The sequence below is a fragment of the Mauremys reevesii genome, linkage group 2 (assembly GCF_016161935.1).
Source record: "Mauremys reevesii isolate NIE-2019 linkage group 2, ASM1616193v1, whole genome shotgun sequence".
Lineage (NCBI taxonomy): Eukaryota > Metazoa > Chordata > Testudines > Geoemydidae > Mauremys > Mauremys reevesii.
The window spans coordinates 212,417,071-212,444,250 of NC_052624.1; the positions used below are offsets into that span (position 1 = coordinate 212,417,071).

The 27,180-nt window shown below is 42.2% G+C and overlaps 1 protein-coding gene across 1 annotated transcript; it reads left to right on the forward strand.

The window, feature by feature from the left end:
- Window positions 1-14,079: 14,079 nt before the first annotated feature.
- Window positions 14,080-26,824, forward strand: LOC120396649 (transthyretin). The gene is made up of 4 exons (XM_039521672.1): window positions 14,080-14,223; window positions 15,504-15,643; window positions 24,731-24,866; window positions 26,559-26,824. Exons 1-4 carry the CDS (start codon window positions 14,155-14,157, stop codon window positions 26,664-26,666), a joined length of 453 nt encoding a protein of 150 aa, XP_039377606.1. The 5' UTR covers window positions 14,080-14,154; the 3' UTR covers window positions 26,667-26,824.
- Window positions 26,825-27,180: the final 356 nt, after the last annotated feature.

Consider the following 27,180-nt stretch of genomic DNA (forward strand, 5'->3'; position numbering starts at 1 on the left):
CTAGCAAAGTCAATCCACCAAATTCTCTCCGCTGTGATGACACCCACAGAGCTTTTTGACCCAATTTCTTAGACTTTCCTTACTGATACTAAAACACACAATTTACATAAAAGTGACAAACTGCGGACAAGCAACACCCACACCCAAAGTAAAGTCTGGACCTGCTATGCCACCTCCCAATGAGCTCATGTACCTCTCACCTGCAGGGCTAGTGTCATTCATGTAAGTCATAAATTCCTCCCACATAACACAGCATTTTTCAGTGTGGCCATTAACTCTTTAAATAAGATGCCCAGATGGCCCTAGCCTCTGTTTTGGTGGCCCTAGCCTCTGTTTGCCAGAAGCTGGGAATGGTTGACAGGAGATGGATCATTTGACTTGGTCTATTCATTCCCACTGGGGCACCTGGAATTGGCCACTGTTGGAAGACAGGCTACTGGGCTAGATGGCCCCTTGGTTTGACCCAATATGGCCATTCTTATGATGCAACAACTTCCGCCACTGTCAAAGGAAGAGTCCCTTGCCTTGGCATAACTTAGGGCAATGCTGCTCCTTTCTATAAAAGATTTTGTGCCCCCCCCTATAATTCCAGCTTGACTGGTTATTAATGAATGCTTGCTTTGTTAAGGGAATTATTTTAATATTGTGCCTGCTGGCTAGTCATGCAGGTGATAAGGCTACTACTAGTTACTGAAAAGCTACTACGCTCCCTTTCTTTTCATCTCTCACACCTTTATTCTTCTTTCTACACTGTAGCAGCACTGTACCAGAGGTGAAATGAACCAAATGCGTCCCAGCCACAAAGTGCTCACAAAACAGCACAAAACGTTCTTTAACTCTTTTGATGGCTAGCTCCTCTTTCCACCAGGGCCGGCACCAGGCACCAGCAAAGGAAGCAGGTGCCTGGGGCAGCCAATAGAAAGGGGCGGCAGTGTGTCCCTTGTCGGGGCGGCCCGCCCCGGATCGGCAGCAATTCGGCGGTGCGTCCGTCACTCGCTGTCTTGCTCCTCGGTGGCACTTTGGAGGCAGCTTGAGCGGCTTCTTCTCCCCCCCCCCACCCCCACCGCTTGGGGTGGCAAAAAAACTTCCCACTCTGCTGTTTCTGGGAAATGCTATTTCTTCTCTCCCCTTGCTGCTTCCCTCTCCTGTTGTCTTTTCACTCCAGCTTCCTTTGCCTTTTCCTTAGCCCTGGGCAGTTAATGGGCCATATAGTTGTATATGTCTAGTGCAAGAACACCTTCCGCCATTACATTTTGTATGGGCTACACCTCAATCAAGTGTTCACATGGTACTTTCTAGACCAGCTAGCTGGCACTCATGCCTGGTGTTCTGGTAACACTCCATTTTCTCCCCATGATCTGAGCCTGTGGGAGGAGCGCGTGTGTCAGGTCTAATCAGAATTATTTACACATCTTTAAGCACGGTAAACATATGTAATTATGCAGTCAGGGTCAAATTAGTTACCCAGGCGCAACTGTGATATTCTGCCAATAGCCATATTGCTCTAGTCCTGTCATGTGTAGGGTGACCAGATGTCCCATTTTTAAAGGGACAGTCCTATATTTAAACCCGCTTGCAGTTGTCCCAACTTTTTCTTAAAAATGGGCAAATTGGTCCATATTTTCTGTCTTCCCCCTATCAGTAGTGGCAGGACTGGCTGCAGGCTGAATCCCTGTTCTGCAGCTCACCCACCAGTGGTGAGTGAGGGAGTCCAGTGACCAACAATGCGGGGGTGAGTGTGCAAGGCTAGTGGCAGGGCAAAGATGCAGTGTGTGGGGCCGGCTGCTCCCACACTGGTCCATCAGCGCAGCGCACATGCACGCACACACACACACACACACACACACACACACCCTGCCAGCTCTTGGTCAGCAGGGATCTGCCTCCCCCCCCCCATTCCACTTCCAGCTGGCACTGGCTGTGCACTGAGAGTTGCGGAGCCTGGTGTGTGTCGGCAGGTGCCAGACAGCCGCCGGTTACGTCACCTCGGCCACCCATCTATTGGCCCTTTACATGTTTCCCCTTTCCCTGTCCTCTCCCTGCTTCACCCCTTCACCCACCGCCGCCCCACCCCCCAGCCCTGCTGCTCCGCCACATTCCCCTTGGCAGGGCATGTCCCGCTCCCAGTGCTGTGCAGAGAACCAGCCCCTAGTCAGAGCGCTCAGCTCACCAGCAGCCTGGCTGACAGGCTTTTTCCTTTGCCGCTGGCTGGGCCAGTGCCCCGGGAAAGCCCAAGCCCCTCTGGCCCAGGGCGCTGGCCAGGAGGCGCCAAGCCCTGCTGGTGCCAAAACCCAGCACAGCACTGGCACAGGGCAGCCTCTCTGCCCCTCAGCTAAGCTCTGGCATGTAGGAGAGAAGCGATTTCCATCCTGCCCCTGCCCCGAACCTGCAGGCCCCCAAAAAGCCCCCCCACCCCTGGACAGGGGCTTATCAACCTCTTCACCTTTCCCCACTCCCACCCCCCGTGCCCTGGGACCGTCCCACAGGGAGTGCAGGGCTGCTGAGCCACCTCGCTGGCCAGGTTTGCTGAAGCCCCTGTAGTCAGGTTCCCTGGGCCCTGATGCACAAGACAGCCTTAGGGCTTAACCCCTTCCTGTCTGCACTGGCTGCAGGGAACAGGAGGAGGCTGGGTTATGTCGGTGGCCAGCAGCAGCCTGGAGGTTTTAGCTGCCTTTCAACACTGTGTGGGCAGGAAGGGACAAGCTGCTTCGAGCCACAGAGGGAGAGGGTGGGAAAGATGAGCTCTGCAAAGATACGCACCAGGTCATCCCTTCCCTCCCACGCAGTGCCAAAAGGCTGCTGCTGGCCACATTCTGGTGTGAACCCTGATAGAAATCTGGGGAGGACATGTGAGCCTGGGTGCTTCTCCACGTGTTGCCTCAGGAAGACGCGGTGCCAGGTACCAATAGAAGCGGGTCCATCCCGGAGGCTCAGCTAGGCATGGAGGGTGGAGAGCACCAGGCAGGAAGGGTCAGGTTGGTCAGGCACCCCCCTCCCCCCCGCACACACACACACACACACACACCATCTGACAGAGGGGTACTGAAGAGAGAGAGAGGGCGTGTGTGTGTGTGTGTGTAAAAACCTCTCCCTATGTGTGTGTGGGGGGGGGGGTAGGAGTGTGTGTCACCCCCTCTCCCTGTGTGACCCTTAAAGATAAGAAGGTAAATAAAAAGAATCCAACTATGCGGTATTTCCTTTTAACAAGGGCTCAGTCCACTTGATGGTAATTTGAACGTTTGTATCGCCTAATTCTGATTGATTGCTGTTGAACTCGCTTGACTATGAGTAATTTTACCCGCTGTCCTGTATTCAGCATAGGGAAATATGGTCACCCTAGTCATGTGGTTTTAATGGGTTTCATTGCTCTCGAGTTCTGACTGGCCTAGTCTCTATGGTCTCAACTAAGTGGTTGTAGTCAAGGACTGCAGCAACTTAGCTGAAACCACAGAGAATAGGAAGCTAGATAGTCCCAACCCTTCTTCTTGTTGAGTCTCCCTGGGAGATCCAGGCACCAGCTCAGGAGCCAAGAAGAAGACCCCTGAAATAGTGAGTGTCCAGGCAAAACAGCAGACGAACCAAATTCCGAGTGCTGACGGCCACAGCTTTGCTCCCTGACTTGTTTTTTCAGACAGCACTCGCCTGCTGTTACTTTTTAGCCTGTTTTCATATCCTGAGTGCCACATTCTCCCTGTTCCCCTTCCTGCCTCTTCCTATTGCTTTGACAAACTCATGTCCTCTATATGCCCTGCTGCTACTTCTTCTGCCTTCACTCATGTATCCCCACTTTGCCTGCAGCTTGTCTTCCCCCAGCTCCATGTCCTGGTCCATTCACACCCACTCTATCTGTTCTGCTCACTTCAGCCAACTTCCTCTCCTCCCTGCTTCTCTGCCCTTAGTAAGTCAGCTGCTCACATTCACCTCCTTCCCCTGACTCCTAGTGACATGTCCTAGGCAGCCCTGTCCCATTGTCTCTGCTCCCAGTGATTCTCCCCAACACCTCCTTTCTGCTCTAAAGCTGCTCATCTCATTTCTGACTGCTGTTCTGTCCCTTCCTTCCTTCCCTTCTGCTCCTGGGGGAGCTTTAAACACCCTCTCCCACAACACTTTTCATGATCCCTTTTCATTCCGCTTCATTGACATGCCTAATCCTCTGCCCTCTCTCTCCCCATTCACCTACTCTCACTCCTCTGCTCCTTAGGCCATTGAGCTGCTGTGCTGTTTCTCTTCCAGTCTTCATGCTGCTCATCACGTCCTGCTTCCTCATCCAGCATGATCGCCTCTCCTCTCTATCCAATATTTCTGTATGGGTTTGTCTGCTTTTTGGAAATTTAACCCTTCATAGCTGATGGTCTCCTTGGGAAGAAGAGTTGGTTGAGTGAGACTGTTGGCTTGCTCCTCTAGTTTATTGGGAAAACTGAGGTGGGGAATTTGCTGATGGAGAGAGCACCTGTTGGGACCTCAGAAGAGCTGAATGTTCCATAACATTTTCCCAGGGGGCTATCAGCCTCATGAAATAAACAGCTCAACAAACCTAAAGTTGATCATGTATTAAGCGCCAGAGACCCTAAAAGCATAAACACGCTATGTACATTTATCAGAGAAGTTGGAGTTGGAGTCTAGAGGTGACAGTAAACAGTAAAGGCAGAATGAGTGCCAGGTGACTGGGGTAACTAATCAGTCCCAGTAGCTAATGGCAGGATTTATCCCAGGAGGGAAAATAACTGAAAGTATTAATCATTTTCCAAATAAAATAAATAAAATGTAAAATTATACAAAAGTTCTGAATAGAGAGTATGACCCATTAATCTTCTTTAGCTGTCACTTAGCAACAGAATCACAAATTAAGGTCAGCAAACCGGGAATTCTTTTTGGCGGGTTTGGAAGGTGATAAAACCCACATTGTTCTTTCAAGTGATTACTGAATGCCCTTTGCTGCTAAGTCTGACTTGAAAAATATTGGAGTGTAAGTGCAAGTTCATGATAAAATTCTCTGTACAACAAATGCAGTATTACACAGTGCAGCTACTGATATAGAAAGTTCGTTCAAGAATTGACACCAATTTACACTCTTACAATGCTCTTACTTATAAGAGCTATAATTTCCAATTATGTGCCACACTGTGCTTTTTAGCACAGACCTGACAAGGGGCAGTGCAAAGCTGCATTACCCTAGCAGGAGCACTGGAAGGACAAGACCTCTCTGAGCAACTTGGTTTCAGTACATAGTGATAGCATGACATCCCACAGCCTGTCCTTGGGAGGCTGTGCTGTACGCACCCTGCAGGGTGCTGACTAGTGTGAAGCCCATGGCCCTGCCTCCTCACCACTACTTTTGGGGTGCCTTGTGCCTGAAAAGAAGTTAGCAGAAAGCAACCCCTGCTTTCAGGAGAGTTCAGGGTCTGCAATAGTAGGCAGCCCATGCATGGTGAGGAAAGGGGGTCTAAAGCTCCTTGTGACACTGCCATTTATTCATAACAAATGCACCACCCACAACCAACCTTATATTCATAAAATCATAGGACTGGAAGGGTCCTCGAGAGGTTATCTAGTCCAGTTCCCTGCATTCATGGCAGGACTAAATATTATCTAGACCATCCTTGACAGGTGTTAGTCTAACCTGCTCTTTAAAATCTCCAGTGACAAAAATTCCACAGCCTCCTTAGGCAATTTATTCCAGTGTTTAACTACCCTGACTGGAAGTTCTTCCTAATGTCCAACTTAAAACACCCTTGCTACAATTTAAGCCCACTGCTCAGATGTTAAAGGGAACAATTTTTTTCCTTCCTCCTTGTAACAATGTTTCCATAGAATATCAGAATTGGAAGAGACCTCAAGAAGTCACCTAGTCTAACCCCCTGCTCAAAGCAGGGCCAATCCCCAGACAGATTTTTGCACCAGATCCCTAAACGGCCCCCTCAAGGATTGAACTCACAACTCTAGGTTTAGTAGGCCAATGCTCAAACCACTGAGCTCTCCCTCTCTCTATCCAGCCTATCTTCTAGTTTTATGTATTTGAAAACTGTTATCATTTTCCCCTCAGTCTTCTTTTCTCCAGACTAACGAAACCCAATTTTTTCCAATCTCCCCTCAGAGGCCATGTTTTCTTTAATCATTTTTGTTCCTCTTCTCTGGATTTTCTCCAATTTGTCCACATCTTTCCTGAAATGTGGCACCCAGAACTGGACACAATATTTCAGTTGAGGCCTCACCAGTGCAGAATAGAGCAGAAGAATTACTTCTTGTGTCTTGCTCACAACACTCCTAATACATAACAGAATATTTGCTTTTTTGCAACAGTGTTGCACTGTTGACTCATATTTAGCCTGTGATCCACTATGATCTCCAGATCCCTTTCCACAGTACTCCTTCCTAGGCAGTCATTTCCTAAGTGGCGTGCATTGCATTAGTCCATATTGAATTTCATCCTATTTACTTCAGACCATTTCTCCAGTTTGTCCAGTTCATTTTGAATTTTATCCCTGTCCTCCAAAGCACTTACAACCCCTCCCAGCTTGGTATTGTCTGCAAACTTTATAAGTGTACTTTCTATGCCATTATCTAAATCATTGATGACGATATTGAACAGAACTGGACCCAGAACCGAAACCTTTAGAACCCCACTCATTATGCCCTTCCACCTTGACAGTGAACCACTAATAACTACTCTCTGGGAAAGGTTTTCCAACCAGTTATGCACCCATCTTATATATAGTAGCTCCATCTAGGTTGTATTTCCCTAGTCTGCTTATGAGAAGGTTATGCAAGACCTTACTAAAGTCAGGATATATATCAACCACTTCTCCCCAGTTGTTATTGGTCACATTGCCTGCAATTGTGGTCTTTACGCAGGGGCAGAGTGTCATCTGAGTGTGACTCTGTCCTTCAGCCCATGCTGTTGAATGCAAAGTCAGTGACCAATGAAGTGATCACCAGGATCTGAATAAGGATGAAGGGCCTTACTCTGCATGCATAACAGAGAAGTGACTGGATGCTGCTGTAGGTCAATTATTTGCCCAGCTCATACCAGCTGGGGTTCTCTGTTCAGCATGATCTAAGAGAGGGCCAAGGAGGTAGGGGGGCTGTGCTGTTTGCAGCTCTCTTAAAAAAAAAAGTTCAAGTAGGTCTGCTGCTTCAGTGCTGGATCTGAGAATGAATGCCCACATGGCAGGAGAGCTCCAATATTTATTTTGCAATACTACTCAGCCAGCCCAATCAGGAATGGGGGCCTACTGTGCTACGTGCTGTACAAACACACAAAGATATGATATATTCTTCCTGAAAAACTAAAAGCAGGGAAACTCATAATCACTAGCAGCAGTAAGCACACTGTACATGCAAGTGTTTTTATATCTATATCATGTGGAACTATTATGGAAGCACATGGTTCTATGGATAGGGCTGCACTTAGATAGAGTTGAATTATGCACTTAGAGCAGGGTATATATTTTTTCCTGTTATAAACTCCCCAAATCAACTAGCTAATCTAAAGATGGCTTCAAATGAATTTTTTCCACCTAGAAAACACCACACTGAAATATTCAGGAAATCTCCACTCCTATAACCCAGGCACTAGAATCCAGTCTTCCGACCAGTTGAGATGCTGGTAAAGGGTTTATAAGCACAGAAGGTTTATTAAAATATAGTTCTTGCTCAGCCAATTAAAGTGGCAATTTGTGATTGCAGTTTTGTGCCCAGATCTAGGTGGGCAGCACTTTTCACAGAATACATGTTAGTGAGGATAGGTCTGTATGTGCAAAAAAATATAGTTGGCCTCATTTTCATAGTCACAACACTATCCTAAGCCACAATGGCCAGTTTAACGCTTACTAGCTCTGTTTGTTTTGCTCAGGGCTTGTCAATAAATGATATTTGTCCCAGTTACCACAAAACTAGCTTGCTTTCCCTCATTTGCAGGAAACAATGTGAGTTGCAAAGCCTAGGTGTCCTAAGCAGGGGCCTTGGCCCCTGCATTTTCTACCTGTACGGAAAGAGTTTGGGATGTTGCTGCTGAAATGTTTCACTGCTGAGGTTCTCTGGAGTCAATTACTGAGTAAGCCCCTGGCTTTCACCACCTCTGTTTTAGCAAAGCCTGATGGCATTTCAGTGGAGACTTTTGGTTCAGCTGCTCTAGACTAAGAATTGTGGCTGTTCAACCATATACTTTGCAGCTACTTTGTTATCTCCTGCTACGTGCTGTCTCTCTTCATGGTCTGTAGTCTATAACGGTGGTCTGTTTCTATACCATACTGAACACTGGGCAGACCCCAAAAACAGAAAGAGAAAAATCCTGAAGATTTTATTGAATTCTAAATCAGGATACATTCAATCATATGCAGCCCCCTTTGCTTTGCATGCGTGAGCAAGGTTTTCATCAAGCTCACATTTATGTGCATGCACAAATACACTTATCTGTGTGGGCCCAGTGAATTCAGTTAATGAATTTGGGGCCTGATCCAAAATCCACTGAAGTCACTTGTACCTATTGGAAGCGGTGTATATGAGACAGAATGCGTCGCACAGCATTTCTTAAAATTCCTTGGCCGGAACCTGGCACTGGGGCAAATAATAAAAAGAGTAAGACAAAGATGTGTGACCACATTCTTCACATGTGTGTATATGCATTACCCATAATTACTAAGCTGTGGGACAGTAACTGTAGTGACTGGGGATGAGTGACAGAAAATGGAAACCAGTTAATTCAGACAATGTACTTGATGAAATCTTGCTGTATAGGAGCTGAGACACTGTACTTACTAATGCAGAGGTGAGACAGAATTCCAGAAACCCATGGCCAGAAGCAATTAATGAAAGCAATTAATGAAATGAGGCAATTAATGAAACAAGACAGACAATGGTCTGTGTTGCATCATCACAGCTCAAAGTGAGCAGTGAGCAAACACATACATAGCATTACGAAATGACTGATATTCATTTATAAATGGCTGACATGATACTCCACTAAAACATCCTCATGGTGTGCAGCTCCTGAGCAAGATGATACCTCAAACACGTGGAAACCATCTCAATCCAGCAGCCTATTAGGGAGGATGACCATTCAAACAGGTTCTCCACCTAGATAAGAGTGGGGATGGGCCCTACCTCATCTTGCAGGAAGTGATCATCTCCCCAAGTGTAAGGCCTCATCTTCATGTACCCAATCTTGATTCTCTCCCAGAAGATAAGATCCAGTGTAAGTTCACCTGAATGTGTTGAGCCTCAAATACCTGAAGTACAGTAATTCCATGATTATGACAGGCCATGCTATCCCAAGAACACATGCAAGAATGGTCACTGACACACACAAGGAAGTCACCTAGAATACTGAGGACTCCAGTGCTACTCCCAACAACAATTCATTGAGACAGGAGAGTAGCAGGGGGTCTGTAGACTAATAACTCTCAAATTTCTTTTATTGCCAGGACTCTCAGGCCAAGAAGACATACTGAGATGAATCCAAATAGTAACATATAACATACTGAACCCACTCAAATGAGAGGTGTAAATATAATTTCGTAGATTCCTATTCTAAGGCCAGAGGGACCATTCGGATCATCTAGTCTGACCTCTTGTATCGCACGGACATAGAATTTTTCCCAAATAATTCCTTTCGAACTAGAACATATAATCTTTTTTTTAAAAATGCAATCTTGATTTAAAAATTACAGTTTTTCAACAGCATGTTTTATAAAAGGTAGAAGAAACTTCCAAGCAAATTATGGTACAATGCTGGAACTGAGTACTAGGGACGAAAAAAGTATTTCCACATGTCTATTTGCATTAGGTACCAGAATAAAGTTCCTGTGATCATTTGACTAAGCATTTAACAATCTTAAACAGCGAGATACTGAGCAAAGTACACATCTGTGATAGCTGACACAGGATTCACAGCAAACATATGCACAACCTAAAAAGATCATAATCTGGCCTTACAGACTTGAGTTAATGATAATAGTGGCTAGGAATAGGAATTCAGTGACAATACCACCAGTATAAGTAAAGGTTATATTAGATAATATAATTAGATCAAAATCAGACCAAACAAACATATTTCAATGAAAATATACTAGCTTTTCTGCAGTTTATGAGATATTTTGTTCTTTTTATAAAGCAGTGCCCCACACTGTCTCTTTCAAGTTTCTATCTTGCACCCTGTGAAATCTGTGAGTTCTGTTTATTTCCTGAAGAAAAACTTTCCATCATGTTGCAGGATTTTATATCACCCACTACCACAGCAAGTAGCACAAAATAACTTCATAACTCACACCCTCTAGTCATCATGCTAAGAAAAGTTGACCTTTAAAAATACTGGTCTTCTTGACAGCACAAGCCGATTCTCAGTAATATAGAGAGGTTAAGAGAGATTTCATCTCCGTCTCTGTGTGATTCAAAGTTGTGTATAAACTCATTTTGGTGGTGTTGTTTTTTTGGCAATCATTTGTCTAGGCTGATGGATTTGCCTCTTGGCTTGAATATGTATTAAAGTAAAAGAACAGAAGTTTTGTTCCAGTGGGATTGCAGGAACTGCACAGGCAGCTAACAAAATAGTCTCTCAGAAACTATCGTGCTCATTTGCCCAGTGACCTCAGAGTTTAAACTCTTCAAAGTGAGAGCTTACGCAGATGAATTGGTACCAAGTGCATTCATAAATTACAAAAGCATCACAGCAAAAATTCACTATTTGGATGTTCCTTTTATAAGGTTTGGGTTCCATCCCAGAAACTTATAGACATGAGTAAATAATCTGAATTTGACTTTATGCTTGTTAAAGGGAATACAACTTAAATGTTTTCATTAGATCTAAATCCTTCTGGTAGCACTTTTAACCTTCTGTCTTTTTCAAGCTCACTTAATACACAAGATAAATATGTATTTATTAACTACATGCAAACCACAAGAAGTATTTCCCTCCCCCTCACTCAATCAAAATATTAACTTAAGAAAAATGTCTGAACAATAATTAAAATTGTAAATACATTTATGCTCATTAACTCAGAGCTAAGTGTCCCATAGCCGATTAGTATTGAACATTTAAACAGTTTACATATTTAAAGCACTATGCAAATATTAATCCTCGACACCCCTCAAAGGAAGGAAACTAATATCCCCAGTTATACAGATGTGGTAATTGTGGCACAGACATTAAAAGCCAATTCAACACTCACCGAAGTCAATTGGAAACACTCTCATTGACTTCACTTGACATTGGATCAAGTTCTCACTGATTTGCCAAAGACTACATAGCAAGTCAGTGTCAAAGTTGTATTTAGAACACAAGAGGTCTTGACACCCAGTGCTGATGTTCATTCTTCTAGATTTCAAGGGAACTAAACTGTCCATCTCCCCCACCCTCCCTTAAAGGTGTAGGCATACTAGTCTGAGAAGTAAACCGTAGGTTATCTCCCAAATACAGTTCATTGTGATGTTATCCCATAGTAACAAAATAGAATCCATCCATGCCTTTTGGAATAGATAAATGATTAAAATTTGTATAATGCCTACAAATTCATGAACTCTTTGGGAAACTCATTGTGGAAAGCTATTCAGATTACTACATGACAAATTCTAATGTCTATTTTCCCTCAGATAATAGATGATCAATCATACCAGCAGAAGGTTACAGTTTTGTAGTGGCCAAAGTCAAATGTTCAAATACAGTAATTGTAATGGTCATTCCAATCACTTATTCCTGTAAAAGTACTTGGTTTCCTAATTAAATACAAAATAGATGTAAATACAATAGAAAACAAAGAGGTTACTAGTGAAAGAGGGGTATGTGTGTGTGTGAGAGAGAGAGAGAGAGAGAGAGAGAGAGAGAGAGAGAGAGGCGTATAGTATAGCGTCTGGAAAACAGCTTTGACGTAAACAAGAGAATTAACAGGACATGTTTGTTCTTGACCTGAACACTGTAATGCTTCCAAATAGGTACCATGCTTTCATTAAAAATATGTATTAATTTTAACTAGCAGCGGGTGAACTTCAAACAATTTGGCATCCAGCTAAGCCCTAAAGGGTTGGCATATTTGAGGATTATCCACATGTTTCCATAACCACATTCTTCTGTATCCAACCTAGTCTCTTGCTGAGCCAGCCAGAATCCCCTACCTTTATCTAACTCCTATCAAGTCTCCTGACTCCAAACAGACCTCTTTTGTCTAGTGCTCCAATTCCAACAGGCCCCTAGCCACTTATTTTCTGTTCCCTGATCCTTTCTATACCTTTTACCTTCAGTGGAGGGACAGCCCTTGTCTGGCAATGCCTGCAGTGGCATATGGTCATTCTATTTAAATTTCATATGCTCCAAGGTTCCTTGGGATAGAAGAGCCCCAGAGTTCATTACTTTCCTACTGATTCCAGAGATGCCCTAGGACTCACAGAACTGAAGATATAATTCAGACCATCTTCAAAAAATCAAAAGGAAAGAAGAAGGAGAGATTGGTTTGATATTTAGGCTGAGAGGCAGAATATTTCCATATCTCTGTACCCATCCCTACTGACCGCCCTGCCAAAAGGACAATGTTATTTTGAATGAAAATAAAGTGCATAATACTAGATGCTGAAATATGCTATTCCTATAGATAATCTTGTGAAGCTGAAATCTCGCAAAGAAGTCAAGAAAGTCTGCTTCTTCTAAATTCAGTGTCCAACCACAGAGAAATCTCATGTGAAGCTAAAAGAAATACTTTCTAGAGATGGCCAATATTATGGCCATGGTGACATTTTGCTGAAAATGGGATCATTTTCTGTTTTATCCATTAACATTCCTACAGAGAGTCTTAAGAGATAATGGCAAAATGCTGCTTGAAGATACACAGGGCAGATCTCTGATTCCCTTCCATGTGCAGAAGTCTACTGCTGGAGAGGGATTCTCATACGTGAAGGAAAGATTAGCCATGTCAATCTGACAGCAGAATTTTTATTACAAGATGTGACTAACTCCCACTGGCATGCAAGGGAACTGAGCCTGATTCTCAACTGCCTTACACCTTGTGTGGTCATTTTTATACGTGCAAAGTTGGTGTAGAATGCTGCCATAGCAATTTTTATGGGTCAGGATTGTGTCTGCTTCAATGTCTGTACAGCATTTAGCACCCAGGGACCCTGCTAGGTCTCTGTAATATGTTTTTTTAAATCAACAATAACTTTGCACATGTGTAAATGACTACATAAGGGAGTGGAAATTTAGACCAGTTGTATCACTTTATCCTTTAAAACTTCTCTCTAAAGGCTTGATCATGATCTAATTCAAGTCAATGGCAAAACTCCCAACACCCTAATGATGCAGGATCAAGTCCTAAAAGCTCAATGTTCTTCCTCCTCGAAATTCATGCCTAGTTTTTAGATTTTGAAAATGAGGCAAGAACTATACTACTCACATTGTCAGTTAAGATAGAAACCACTCTGCCATGCCAAGACAAAAAGAAAATAGTGACAGGTGCACAGATAAAACAAAAATCATTTGTTATTAGCACTGTCATTTGCCATTTCTTGTGTGAGTTAAGTTCATAAAGATATGCCATTAAATAACCAGGGGTCAAATCCTGATCCCATTAAAGTCAATGGGAACTTGGACATTGCCTTCAATGGGACCAGGATTTCACCATAGTATTTTTTGTGTATTGTGCAGCGTTTTATCATATTCCACCTATACCGTGTCATGAAAGACAATATCACTCTGATTGGACAGCTGATCCTCAAAAACATTACACGTAAAAGGAAACCTGCGTGGGAGTAGACAAGGAATAAGACTGAATATATGAGGATTTCTCCCAATAAGTCAGCAAGGGAACTAGGACCTGCTATAACCAGTTACACAGCCAGAGAAAAACAAATTACTTGCATTATTTTACAGAGGGTATTCTAACAGCCTAATCTCCCCAGGCAAGGTTCATGTTTGTGTGGGTTACTTATTCTCTTAGCTCCAATGATCCTGCAGTCCTTCCACATGCAAAAGTCCCATTGACTTCAGTGGCAGTTCCATGTATGGAATGACTGCAGGATTGGATTGTTTACTAAGTAAATAATCAGAATCAGCAGGTTTGAAGTCATATGGGCATCAGATAAGCAGCCTGTTTTGTGGTAGGCTTGGGTATAAAATCCCAAATCCCATCAGCTTCTAGCTGCTGGCACAGAGGCTCACTAACAGCAAACAGAATGGCCTTTCATTCTGTGCTTCTCGTTTTCTTAGCTGGACTGGTATTTCTCTCTGAAGCTGCACCACTGGTAAGTATTTTGGCACTGAAGGGGGAATTAAAGTGATTGCAACTAGCATAAACTCTCTGAATACAGGCACACACATCTATTTTATACTGTATGCATTACTAGCCTAAAACCAATTCCTGCAGCCATTGCTATGCTACAATGGCCTGGTACTGCCACTTTTCTCATGCATTTCTTTAAAAATGTGCAGTAATATTTAAAATAAAGTCAATTTTGGGATTCAGCCATCTATTATTTCAAAGGTCTTGGGACTCATTTGCTTCAGTGAGGTCTTGTGGTTAAAGTAAGGGGCTGGGATCTAGAAGATTTGGGCTCTATTCCTGCTTCTGACAGTGATATTAGTCAAGTCCCTTTGATTCTCTGTGATTCAATTTCTTTATCTGTAAAATGGGGATAATTTTACCTTCCTCACAAGAGTGTCATGAGGCTTAATTGTTTACTCCTTATAAAACACTGCAAGATCCTCAGATGAGAGATGCTACTGAAGCATTACTAAGAATTAAACACAGTGTAGCAAAGTTGGAGAAGCCAATTTCCTCCCAGCCTAAGGGATATTTCTAAGGCAGGGGTCGGCAACCTTTCAGAAGTGCTGTGCCGAGTCTTCATTTATTCACTCTGATTTAAGGTTTCACATGCCAGTAATACATTTTAACGTTTTTAGAAGGTCTCTTTCTATAAGTCTATAATATATAACTAAACTATTGTATGTAAAGTAAATAAGGTTTTTTAAATGCTTAAGATGCTTCATTTAAAATTAAATTAAAATGCAGAGCCCCCCCCCGGACCGGTGGCCAGGACCCGGGCAGTGTGAGTGCCACTGAAAATCAGCTCGTGTGCCACCTTTGGCATACGTGCCGTAGGTTGCCTACCCCTGTTCTAAGGCAATGATGCTGTTTATCGAAAGCAGAGGCTGTGGTGATTGGTCTGAACAGATACTCATTCATTATTTTCTTGTCCTTTCTTTGACCTCATTTAAAGATACATCCTTAATTAGCATGTTGTTTTTCAGAGCTATTACCTTAAACTATATCTACATATTTATTATGCAAGCTTTCCCTGAAGTAGGACAATGTACCCAATCTAAGATTATTCTGGCATGAGAAACATCTATTTGCGAACTATATTGTGTTTAAAATATCACTTTGCTTGGAATGTGCCCTCATGTGGTCATTAAACATGGCAAGTGTGGCTCATCTGCTCTTTGGAAGAAGATTTCTAATAGGCATGTTGAACATGCCCTATATAATTTGCTGCACTACAAAAAGCTTTTCTACTTTCTCAAGGTTTCCCATGGATCTGTTGATTCCAAGTGCCCTCTTATGGTGAAAGTTCTGGATGCAGTTAGAGGAAGTCCAGCTGCCAATGTAGCAGTTAAAGTGTTTAAAAAGGCTGCAGATGGAAACTGGCAGGACTTCGCTACTGGGTAAGTTATGTTGTGCTATGAAACTTTCAAGATGTCTTGAAGAACAAAATGAGATATAAAGGGGATCCTGACTGGAAGATCAATTTATTTTGTAGCTTGTCCCTCTTACTTTGTTAAAAAGCATATGGGGCCTGATCCGAAGCCCACTGAGTTCAGTGGGATGAGGCCCAGGGTGAGAATATATACTAGTAGGGAGAATTACTTCAAACTGTTCATTTTACCTTAGTGAGGGAATATTTTAAATTTTTCTCCAAGTTTTCAAAAGGTGCTGTTGTACCTATGTTTAAAAAACCAACAACCTGTGCACCCGACCTTCTATATAATTCAGGGTAGCCATCTTGATATACAGTAGGCCCAGAGCTTTATTTGTAGAGGAGGAATCCAGGCTCTAAACTTTGTTAGAAAGCCCTAAACATACACACAAGAAATGCCCTTTCCTACTGCTTTCACTTACACAGGTGTAAGTCAGGAGAAACTCCTTGGACAACATTACACTGGGGTAACCAAGAGCAGAAGAGGGTCCACAATGTATGTTTGTGTATTTCTATTTATGGCACTTATATTGCACCTATGAGTGTGGTATCTGAGCAGCTCACAACCTGTAATGTATTTATCCTCAAAACACTCCTGTGAGGTTGGGAAGTACTATTATGCCAATTTTACAGACTGAGACTGAGTGAACTGAGACACACAGAGATTAAGTGACTAGCCCAAGTGCACACAAGAAGCCAGCTCTCCCAAATGAGCACCCCAGCCAATAGAACTTCCTTAATATCTTTTGCTAAAGATTTTGAGACACTATTTACTTCTGTCTGCAGCACTAAGACCTTTGTTTGTCTTTGTCTCTAGGTATTTCACAAACACGCCCTGTTTGTACTATACAACATAGCTGAACAGATCTGCAGAAATTTCCTAAAGCTAATGTAGGAACAAACAGCATTCAGAATGGATTTAAAGAGCGAAATCCTGTATAAAACTTAATATTTTTGCCAAGCTTCTTATGCAGGATGATGGGCTAAGTCTATTGATCTGTAAACACCACAGTATGCTTTTCTGCCATCATTAGGAAAACTATATTCTTTTAAAAATATGTGAGAGTAGTTTTTTAAAGCATACATAATGTTTGTATATGCAATCTGCAGAGGAACAAGATAAATACTATATTCCCTCAACTGTGTGATATAACAGTTTAGACTGTAACATTGTTCTTGATTGCCATTTGGGGATATATCCTGCAGTTTTTATGAGCCAGGAGCTTCCATTGAAGTAAATGGAAACTACAGGTGTTCAGTACCACTGAAAATCAAGTCACTCTTTTTTAGGCATCTAAATATGAATTTAGGAGACTAACTTTAGACACAAATTTGGAAAATTTTGCCTGGGAGAGTAGGAGTAAGAATTATAGTCTAGTGTTTTTGTAGAAAGTCCACTAAACTGTATTCCTTCCTCTATTCCATGACCTGAATGGCATGGTGTTAATTCTTCCCTGGATACCTGGCTAACACCGTGCTACTTTCAAACACGCTACTTGTTTGATCAGCTGACAAATTTGGGGACATTTTATAACCACTGGGCTTGCAGAACTGTTAGGTTATTTTCTATTTTAAACAGATCTATGTTTACAAGGTTTACAAGACCTAACCTGAGCCACAAGACCTGGTTAATAGTGGTTCTAGACCAGGGGTTGCCAAATTTACTGGGCCTCTGAGCCACATACAACAATCTTCAGACGTTCAAGAGCTGGGGCGCACTTGCCAGGAGCCAGGGCTTCAGCCCCTCAGGAGGTGCCTGGCAGGGCTCGATGCTTCAGCCCCACTCCTGCTGAAGCCCTGAGCCCTGACAGGTGCACTTCACAGGGCTGAAGCCCCAAGACCCTCCTCCATGCTGGGCAGAAACCACTATCCCACCACCCCACTGCAAGGCAGATGTCCTGAGCACCACCCCCACCCCCAGTCTGGTAGGTGCAGAATGGGAGTGGGCAGGGGGTGGGGTTCCATGAGCCACATTTCAATGGTAAAAGAGCCACATGTGGCTCATGAGTCATAGTTTGGCCACCCCTGTTCTAAAACCCAATTAAAAACAAGTGTGTCAAAGTTGCAAATATTTTGCATAATTCAGAAAGTAAAATACGAATTTGACCAATGCCAAGAAGTGGAGAATTTGGAACTTGGTGTTGCTCAACCTTGTTAGGACGGCCCCTGCACTGCTATTGCATTGATTCAGAATGGGTTGTGTTGCTGGTTTTTTAATTGTTGTCCCAGGATACAGGACTTTAGCAGACAGTAACAACAAAACTACTAATAGGTTTTCCATCATATTTATTTTGATAGAGCCTCTGATACTGAGAGACTCACAGGAATGGATGTTTTCTGTATTAGTGTCCCATTTACTCCAGCTTTCACTGGGACAAACTTTCATCTTATTTGCCTACTGAGTAACTTAAAATCAGACTAATGCCTTTGTCCTTGTTCCTCTGCTTTAGTAGAAATGAACGAAATGCAGCTCTGGCAGTTCAATTTAAGGTATCATTACAGTGAGATGAAAAGGAAATTGGTGACTAGGGAACTTGTTAAACAGCAGCAGTCACAAGCAAAAGATGCATTTCTCCTTTACTTTCTGTTAAGGATGCATAGCTGTGCGGCTGCCTCTGTGTGATTTAGTGAATGCACCAATAAATGTGCTTGCCCAAAACTGCTGTCAGTCGAGAAACAGAAGCATAGTCAATCTTTACATCTCCTTCAACTCAATATACGTAATTTTGCTATTAGTATCACCTAATTGACAAACCTCGCATTGAGAACTTGTTTATGACAACTACCACGTCACTGTGGTCTGCAGGATTTAGAGGTGTGCAGATCTATATCTTTCTGCTTACAGAACACCATCAGAGCTCTGCAAGACAACATAACCTACACAAGCTCCTTCCCTCATGCTGCTGGGAGTTTCCAGTTTGCACCACTCTAAAACCTACCCCAAGAGATTCCTGGTGAATTAATTATCACAAAAACCAATAGGGCCTAAATTCACAAAAAGGGACTTAGGCATTTCAGTGCCGAGCATTACAGCTCCTAACTTTAGGTGCACAGGCTCTCTATACAATACATGGGGAGAGTTAGGCAGCTAAGGATGAGATTCACAGAAGCCAGCACCCTGAGGTGAGCTGTCTACTCTAGCTAACAGGTAATGCCAAGAAAAGTGGCATGGCCTAAGTCCTGCCTCACCTAAGTTCAGGTCAGAGGGAGGCCCCTGGTTCTGCCTGGGATTCGCAGCTGTGAACCCCTCTCCTGGAATTAGGTGTCTAAGCCAAGTCAGTGGTTTTTAAAGAAAAAAAATGAAGATGAGAAGATAGCCCCTGTTAATTTTTTGGACCAGGGACTAGAGCACTCACCGAGGACGTGGGGGTTCAGTTCCCCACTCTGTGTGATAGGAAGCAGGGATTTGAACTTGCCCTAACCACTGGGCTACAGGATGTTCTGGCATGGAGCTCTCTCAGTCTCTCCTATTGAAGCTGTTCCACTGTGTATAACTAATTCAATAGTCATTGGAACCAGGTCACTGGAATCTGGCTCTCCCACATGCTGAGTGCCCTAACGAGTAGGTATAGTCACTCATTCTCATGCTCTCTGGCCTAATGACTATTTAATTATGCCATATTAAGACACATTTCTTGGCTTAATATTAAGGCACCTGCTGTAAAAGTCATCTTCCTCTCCAGGGTGAAAGTTTTAATGCCGTATCTCTCAGGTCATCCTTTAATGTCAGCAGGACTGTAACTGGCCAATCATTTAATTTATCCAAAGTTAAAACTTAGATTTTTTCAGAAAGATCTTTAATAACCATAATTTATTTTATTTTATTGATCATTTTGAATTTACTACAGCTTTTTAAATTAAAGTTTAAAAAAAACTCTTTGGATTATTTGACCAGTTTTGATCATCTTAATCAGTGTAAAGCATTCTACATCACCCCTATAGAGGAGTCTACCATGTAAATGCATGTTGCCAGGGCCCAACACGCCAAACGTGTGCTTGGGGCGGCAAGCTGTGGGGGGGTGCTCTGCCGGTGCTGCGAGGGCGGCAGGCAGGCTGCCTTTGGCAGCTTGCCTGCCAAGGGTCTGCTGGTCCCGCGGCTTCGGTGGACCTCCCGCAGGCATGCCTGCGGAGGGTCCGCTGGTCCCACAGCTTCAGAGGACCTCCTAAAGCCACCCCTGCATGTTGCTGTTGAAATGTGTGAAAAATGTTGACCAAACTCTAATGATTTCCTCTCAAAAATATGAGTGAGTCAAAATCAAAAGGTTCCCCAGAAAATATTGACTACATTTTTCAATTATCCAGTTGGGAGAATTGAGCCAAAAAGTGTCATTTTGAATCACCATTTCCAAATGAAAATGTCATTGATCATGTCACATTGTTTCAGTCAAAAATGTCAATTTTTGTTTGTTTTGACACGTTGGGAATTTTTCAAGTCACAAAAATTTTCAATATTTTGGGTTACATTTCAACACTCCAATTAAGAACAGAAATTAACTTTGAAATGTCAAAATTTCCCCTGGGATGAAAATTTTGTTTTCTGAACTGCTCTAGTTATAATGTCCTGAAAAGATTCCCTCCTGTATTCATGACCAGAACTTTGGACCATCAGAGAGAAACCCTACAAATATTCAAGTCTAGGTTTTAAAAAAAGACTTCATGCATGATGGCAGAAAAAAATTGGGAATATGTTATTACCTCACATACCTTCTGAATATCTGGATACAATCAATAGATACATTTGTTAGGAAGTGTTATTTTTACTGGTGTATTATGCTAAGGCCATGGCAGTTACAGTGTATATAGGGGGAGGTGCCCTTCTCTGGGTATGTCCCTATAAGTATGAATAATTCTGTCTCTTAATATTACATGTTAGTGTATTAAGAAAAGCACCTTGAATTTGGATTAACAGTATTTAAAAGGCAGGAGGAGAGTTAGAATACAAGAAGTGACTTTATTAGGAAGCTTACTTCAAACTGAGTTTAATGGAAAATATGCAAGGAAAGCTAATTCCAGCCGAGTGCTGAGGGAGTATGGTCTAGTTGTTCAGGGGATTGGGAGTCAGGTAACTATTTAACTCTTCACTTGACTGTCTTTGACCTAGACATACTTTTGCAAATACAGCCCCTATCATATATTTTAGCAATTCCCTTTGCCAAAATTAGGTCTTTTGTGGGTTAGGGTTTGAATTTTGAACATAAGCTACTGCATATGCATTTGAATTAGTTTCTGTCACAAATTTTACTCTAAAGCACTATTTCATTCTGTTGAATACAATCCAAATTAATAGGATGCCTGTAAACATTTGAGGGCATAGTTTAATTTCAATACAGCATATGTTCCATGAAGAGGATAAATGACATTGATTTCAAGGGCACTTTACACTGAGTAAATTACATAAACCCCAAGACAGCAAGAGTGTAGATAATAAACAGACTTCAGTTACCATACACAGCTTCATAATGAAAATGTCCCAAATAATGTAATTGGAACAGGTTTTTGAGCTCTAATAGCTACTATTTAACCTTCATCCATAAAAGAGAGTAACACCCTTGAAACAGCTCCCTGCATTCCTTATGTGCAACGTGAAAACACCTTCTTTTCTCTCTCCTTCCTTCCATCCCCAATACATATGATTAAAACATTTTTCTAAAGAAATTCAGACACATCTGTTCTTCATTCATGAGATTTCTGGAACATGGGGAACAAGAAGTTACAAAGTACCCTGAAGTAATCTTAATCTTCATAAACTCAATGTGAATGAACAATTAAGACAAAAAACGGTTTAATATTCAGTTATGCTTAATCAGGTAACCAAACTGGAGATCCAGCCCTTGTGTTTCTGCACGGTCAGGCATGCAAGTGAATAATATGTCCCAATGAAAATGGTGGACATATCGTTTGAGATATTCAAACTAAATGCAAAACCTATTAATAGGTTTTTCTCTGTTACGCAGAACCTGTTGAACTAAGAGTATAAATCAGTTTCACACTCACAGAGGTTTTGTTTACAATCTGCTGACTGAGGCCTTGAGGAACTATACCACTACAATGATTAATAATAATAAATGCTGCTATGTCAGGGAACATGGTTACAGCTCAGCAGCCTCCTAATCCGGTCACAAAATTGTTCTGGTTTGTTGCACAGACTGGTCTAGCTCTAGTCTGGTAATGAAATATGGTTATGGTCCAGACTACAAGGAACATTGGAACCATGCTTGTAACCAGACCAGGGGACAACCAGGTTTTAACCAGGCTTCCTCTTTGATTATATTTGTGTTATAAATGTTGGACTCATGGGGTGTGATTGCAACTCATGTGGCCATACCCCCTAGACAAACAATTGCTGTTTTTCACTGATGCAACAGAGACTTTTTTTTTTTCAATTCAGCCCTTAATTTGAAAGTGGTCTCTCCTATCACATGGCTGAAGAAGGCCCACATGCTATGTTTTTGCTTCTTCATCAGATGGAGAGCCAAGAGTGGATGGAGAGGCTCATTCTAAACACAATCTACACTCACAGATATTTACAATTCTCCTGTCGCAGGGCCTAATTTAGGGGAAACTTCTGCATCATTGAAGTCCACTAGGAGTTTTGCTATTGACTTTTATGAGCACAACATCAAGCCCCTACGGATTTTTTTCTGGTACTACTAACATACACTTGGCTATAGGAGTGGGAGCAGCTTGCTTGATGCAAAATTCCCTGAAGCTCTAGAATGGTATAAATGCTACTAGATGTATACTCAAGGTGGGATTTTCAAAAGAACTCAGCATTGGTCTAATTCTGAAGTTGAAGTTGAGAGCTTTTGAAAATCCCACCCTCAGAAAACTACATTATTTGTAAGTAAACACTATGCTCAGTTGCTTTTCCCAAAGATTATAACAATCACAATTTTAACGATTTAAGTAAGACCAAACCAGTATAGCAAAAGGCACTGAACTTTGAAATACCAATGATTTCATCTAGTTTATCGCTTGTCAGTGCTGGCTTGTTCACTATTTTCTATTTTTATGGCTATTATAGACAATTTATTGGCAATAAATTATTTTTGCCTCTGATTTTATGACTGTCATGTGTCATTAACTCTTTGGTATCTGCAACACACACTTGACCCATAGTATCCAAACTCATATAACATGCTTCAGAAAGCTACTGTTGCCTTGTCTTCTCTTTCCCTCTGATTAGCTGCATTAGCCTCTTGTATTATATCCTCTTTCTATTGCTACTATGCCAATGATCTTTGTATCCAATGCCCCTGCAATGTTTTAGTCCTAAATCCAGTTTCTGCTGGATCAGGCCTAAACTAGAAATGGTGTCACATTGCAAAGTCTAAATCTGGATTCCATCTTCTCTCAAGTTCTGGGTTGTTCACATCTGACATATTGATTCTGTATATTATAACAATACAGTCTAACTGCAAAATTCAATTTGGACCAAACCTTTCCAGTGGTTCTGATAAGAGATTTTGGTTTATGCTCAATTGTTAGCTTTAACTGAAACATGGCTAGAATATGTAGGCTAAGGTGATTAAATAATTTGCATGTTCAAAACTCATAGTTGCCTACAACAACTTCTTCAGAATCTGATCCTCTTCCTTTTGCAAATGCAAATACCATTGAGCATTAACCAATTATTCAATTTTTTTCCCACTGAATTTTAACCAACAAGGTGCAATTTATAAAAAAAATAATAAATGAAATAAATTAACCTTTTTTGAGTCAAAAGTTTACTCTAGATTCAGTTTATTCCCAGTGGACCAAATTGTGCCCTCCCCCAAGGGAGTTTTTACATCAACTTCAAAGGAACTAGACTTTCCCCCAAGGTATATAATCCCTTTACTTTGTAATTAGAGTAAATCCTCTGTCATTGAGACTGTTTTGAATCATTGTAATTCATTTTGGTGCAAAAACACACAAGTAAAATGAAGGGTGTGTGTGGAAAGAAGAAGAAAGTGGAAACAATACAACTGATTTCTTCTCTGATCATCATTAGGCTCCTTCATTGTCTATCCCTCTCTTCCACCTCTCACTATGTTATCTGCCTAGATAGCCATTCTCACAGATGGCAATAAAACTGGTGAGTCCTAGTAGCTTTTCAGACTTCAAGCCAACTCTTTCTTCAAAAACATCAGACATTTATACAAGATTGTGAAGTTATTTCATTCATAAATATTTCAAGAGGAAAAGCCAAAAAATTGTAGAAAATACAAAGACATTTTGGCAGTAAAAACAGAGAAGAGGAGCAGGAGCTAGAAACCACCTATGTTACCATTTGAACAACCATTTTAGTTCAAAAAGATCTAATTGCTTATACTGGCTAGATCACGTCACAACTATCCATTCTTTTCCACTTTTCTGTTTTAGCCACCTGATGTATTTTATCATAAACCTAGCTGGTGAGCTCTTTGGTCCAGGGATTCTCTTCATCACTCATTTATACAGCAGCTAACATAATGGGTCCCTGATCCTCAGTTCAACCTGTACAAACTGTCATTCAGTAACAAATAGAGATTTTATTATCATGCGACCATAAGAAAATACCTTCAGGGTCATGTAAAAATGCTTCAGGAGGCACATTTAAAATGTTTAGCCTCGTATGCTTATAACAATTAGTCAAAAGATCTTTCCCTCAAAAAAGTCTTCCTCCTTCCCTAATTTTATCATGGCAACCAGCATGTCTCCTGTCATCATGACAATCCTTTTTCTAGGCCTCTAATTTTCAGTTCCAGGGCACACTTAATGCGAGTTAAACACCAGATTAAAATAGGCCTTAGCCATAATGCATGCTGTAACAGCAGCAGTGATAAAGTTTTCTGCAGCCTGGGCTTGATTTGTGATGTAGATGGCTGAGCTGGTAGCAAGAATAGGCTCTGTGATGCTGGGAAGTATACGCTGTGCAGAAGATGGGGAATTATTTCAGATAAATAGAACCATTCATTGGGGTCCGAAGAACATGGCTTCACATCTGTGCTACTTAACATTTTCTACACTGTCTACTGCCGTTATACACCTGACTGTCAAGATAATGTGTTGACGTGGATATTTATCATCACAGGAAAACCACAGAATTTGGGGAGATCCATGAGCTCACAACAGATGAACAATTTGTAGAAGGGGTATATAGGATTGAGTTTGACACCAGCTCTTACTGGAAGGGACTTGGCCTTTCTCCATTCCATGAATATGCTGATGTGAGTATTCCTGAATATGCCTTATGTCTAATATATTGAGCAGAGCATCTGCTTAACAAAAAAAAAGTACATATTTCTGTAATGCACAAAGAGTAGCATTATGCATTGCAGTGTTTCACCATATCATACATCATCATCTGGACAAAAGCTGCAATACATACAAAGAGTTCCACTGTAAGTTAATGGGCCAAATTCTCTGCTAGTGTAAATGGGCAAAACTCCACTGAAGTCAATGGAGCTGTTCCCATTCACCCCAATAGACAATATGACCCAAACTGGTGCATTATTCAAAAACATTAAAGATTTAAAATGTTCTGCAATACGGAAATGCAAAATGGAAATCTTTGCTGGGGTGGATGCAAGGCTTTGGGGCCCCGTAATGAATGGCATCAACATAACAAATTGGAAAAGGTCTCTATTTACACCAGAGGCATTTTCTTGGTTTCAATAGCAACTCCAGTTTCAGTAATCTGGAAATCACTGAAATCTCTTCAATTTGATGTGTAGCCACAGAAAGTCAGACATATTATCCAATATTTTTTGCCTGCACGTCCTTTGTTTGTAAAGTTCAAAGTGCATTTTTCCCCAGCTCACTTCTAAAGTATGTGACAGAGAAAACTGCAGCAAACAACATCTAGGAATAAAATTATAAGGGAAAGGAAAAAACAGCCTTATTTGCAGCTTGCCTTTGAGTTCTCTTCACATTTCCTAAAAGACTGACTCAGCTATTCTGGGAACATCTCCAATACATTGCAGACTGCATTTTACATCACAAGCTTGTTTTATGTTACTAAGGCCTGTGCCTGCAAGGTACTGAGTATGCTTCCACCGTCTTCTGAGAGTGCCACAGACGATAGCAGGGCCGCCCAGAGGGGGGGGCAAGTGGGGCAATTTGCCCCAGGCCCTGCAGGGGCCCCCCCGAGAGTTTTTCGGGGCCCTTGGAGCGGGGTCCTTCACTCGCTCCGGGGGCCCCGGAAAACTCTCGCAGGGCCCGGGCCCCCGGAGCGTCTTCGCTCCCGGTCTTCGCTGGCAGGGGGTCCTTCCTCTCCGGGACAGAAGGACCCCCCGCCGCCGAATTACCGCCAAAGCGGGACCCGCCGCCGGAGCGCAGCCGGGTCTTCAGCCGTAATTCGGGGCCGGGTTTTTTTTTCCGTTCCGGGACCCGCCGCTGAAGTGCCCCGAAGACCCGCAGTGGGGGCTGCACTTCGGCGGCGGGTCCCGCTTCAGCGGTAATTCGGCGGAGGGGGGTCCCCGCCATAGGTCTTTGGGGCACTTTGGCGGCGGGTCCCGGAACGGAAGGACCCCCACGCCGCCGACTTACCGCCGAAGCGGGGCCCCCCGCTGCCAAAGACCCCAGGCCCCCGGAATCCTCTGGGCGGCCCTGCAAGATAGAGGGGTAAGGGCCTAATCCAGAACCCAATGAAGTCAGTGAGACTCTTTCCACTGACTTCAATGAGCTTTGGATTAGGCCCTGAACCCTCTAATAGATACTTAGATTTATCAAGGCATTAATCTGTTAGAATATCTTGCATCTACTTTATTAGGTTTGCATAGTTAATAAAAGATAAAACCTATAACTGAAAGAAATCACCCAACTACTACTCCAGGGAAGACTTAATACTAAATCTAACACTGAGGTAGTTTTAGAGCATATATGTTGTGCTTCAAGCTTACAAGTATTTTCTTTTCCAGGTGGTTTTTACTGCTAATGATTCCGGTCATCGTCATTACACCATTGCTGCTCTCCTCAGTCCCTTCTCTTATTCAACTACTGCTGTAGTCAGTAACCCACAGGAATAAATATACACCGAAATCATCCTCAAATATCCTCCATTGATAGAACTACCATAGGTTTTTAGGAGGAGGTTATTTCCTATAACTAATGGCATGCCTTTTTGCTACAGTAGTCTATCATTTTGTAACCTGGCTAAAAATTCAGGCAATAAATGTTTAAAGAAGAAACCGTTGTGATTTTCTCAGTGATGTTTTACGTTGTTCAGAAGAAACACGTTTGTGTTGAAATGCAAAAGAAATATTGTGTAAAAAACCCAACAACACTGACTGGCCACTCGGAACACATCATCCTTGACTTGGTACAGTAATCTGTAACTGGGCCCCTTTCTACACTGTTAGAAAACAGATCAATTCATTGTCTTATTCTGTGGTGTCTTGTGTTTGAAAGAAGATAACTTTTGCATGGCATGCAATGAATATCAAGAGCTATATTTACCTATCAGCAAACATGATTAAAACCCAGAGATAGCTGAACTAATTCTAATGAAATAAGTCATATTTATTTATTATTAGTATCATG

Coding starts and splice junctions, on each gene's coding strand:
- LOC120396649 (XM_039521672.1), top strand. CDS start 14,155: ATGGCCTTTCATTCTGTGCTTCTCGTTTTCTTAGCTGGACTGGTATTT. Junction 14,224..15,503: donor TCTCTGAAGCTGCACCACTG/GTAAGTATTTTG, acceptor TACTTTCTCAAG/GTTTCCCATGGATCTGTTGA. Junction 24,867..26,558: donor CATTCCATGAATATGCTGAT/GTGAGTATTCCT, acceptor TTTCTTTTCCAG/GTGGTTTTTACTGCTAATGA.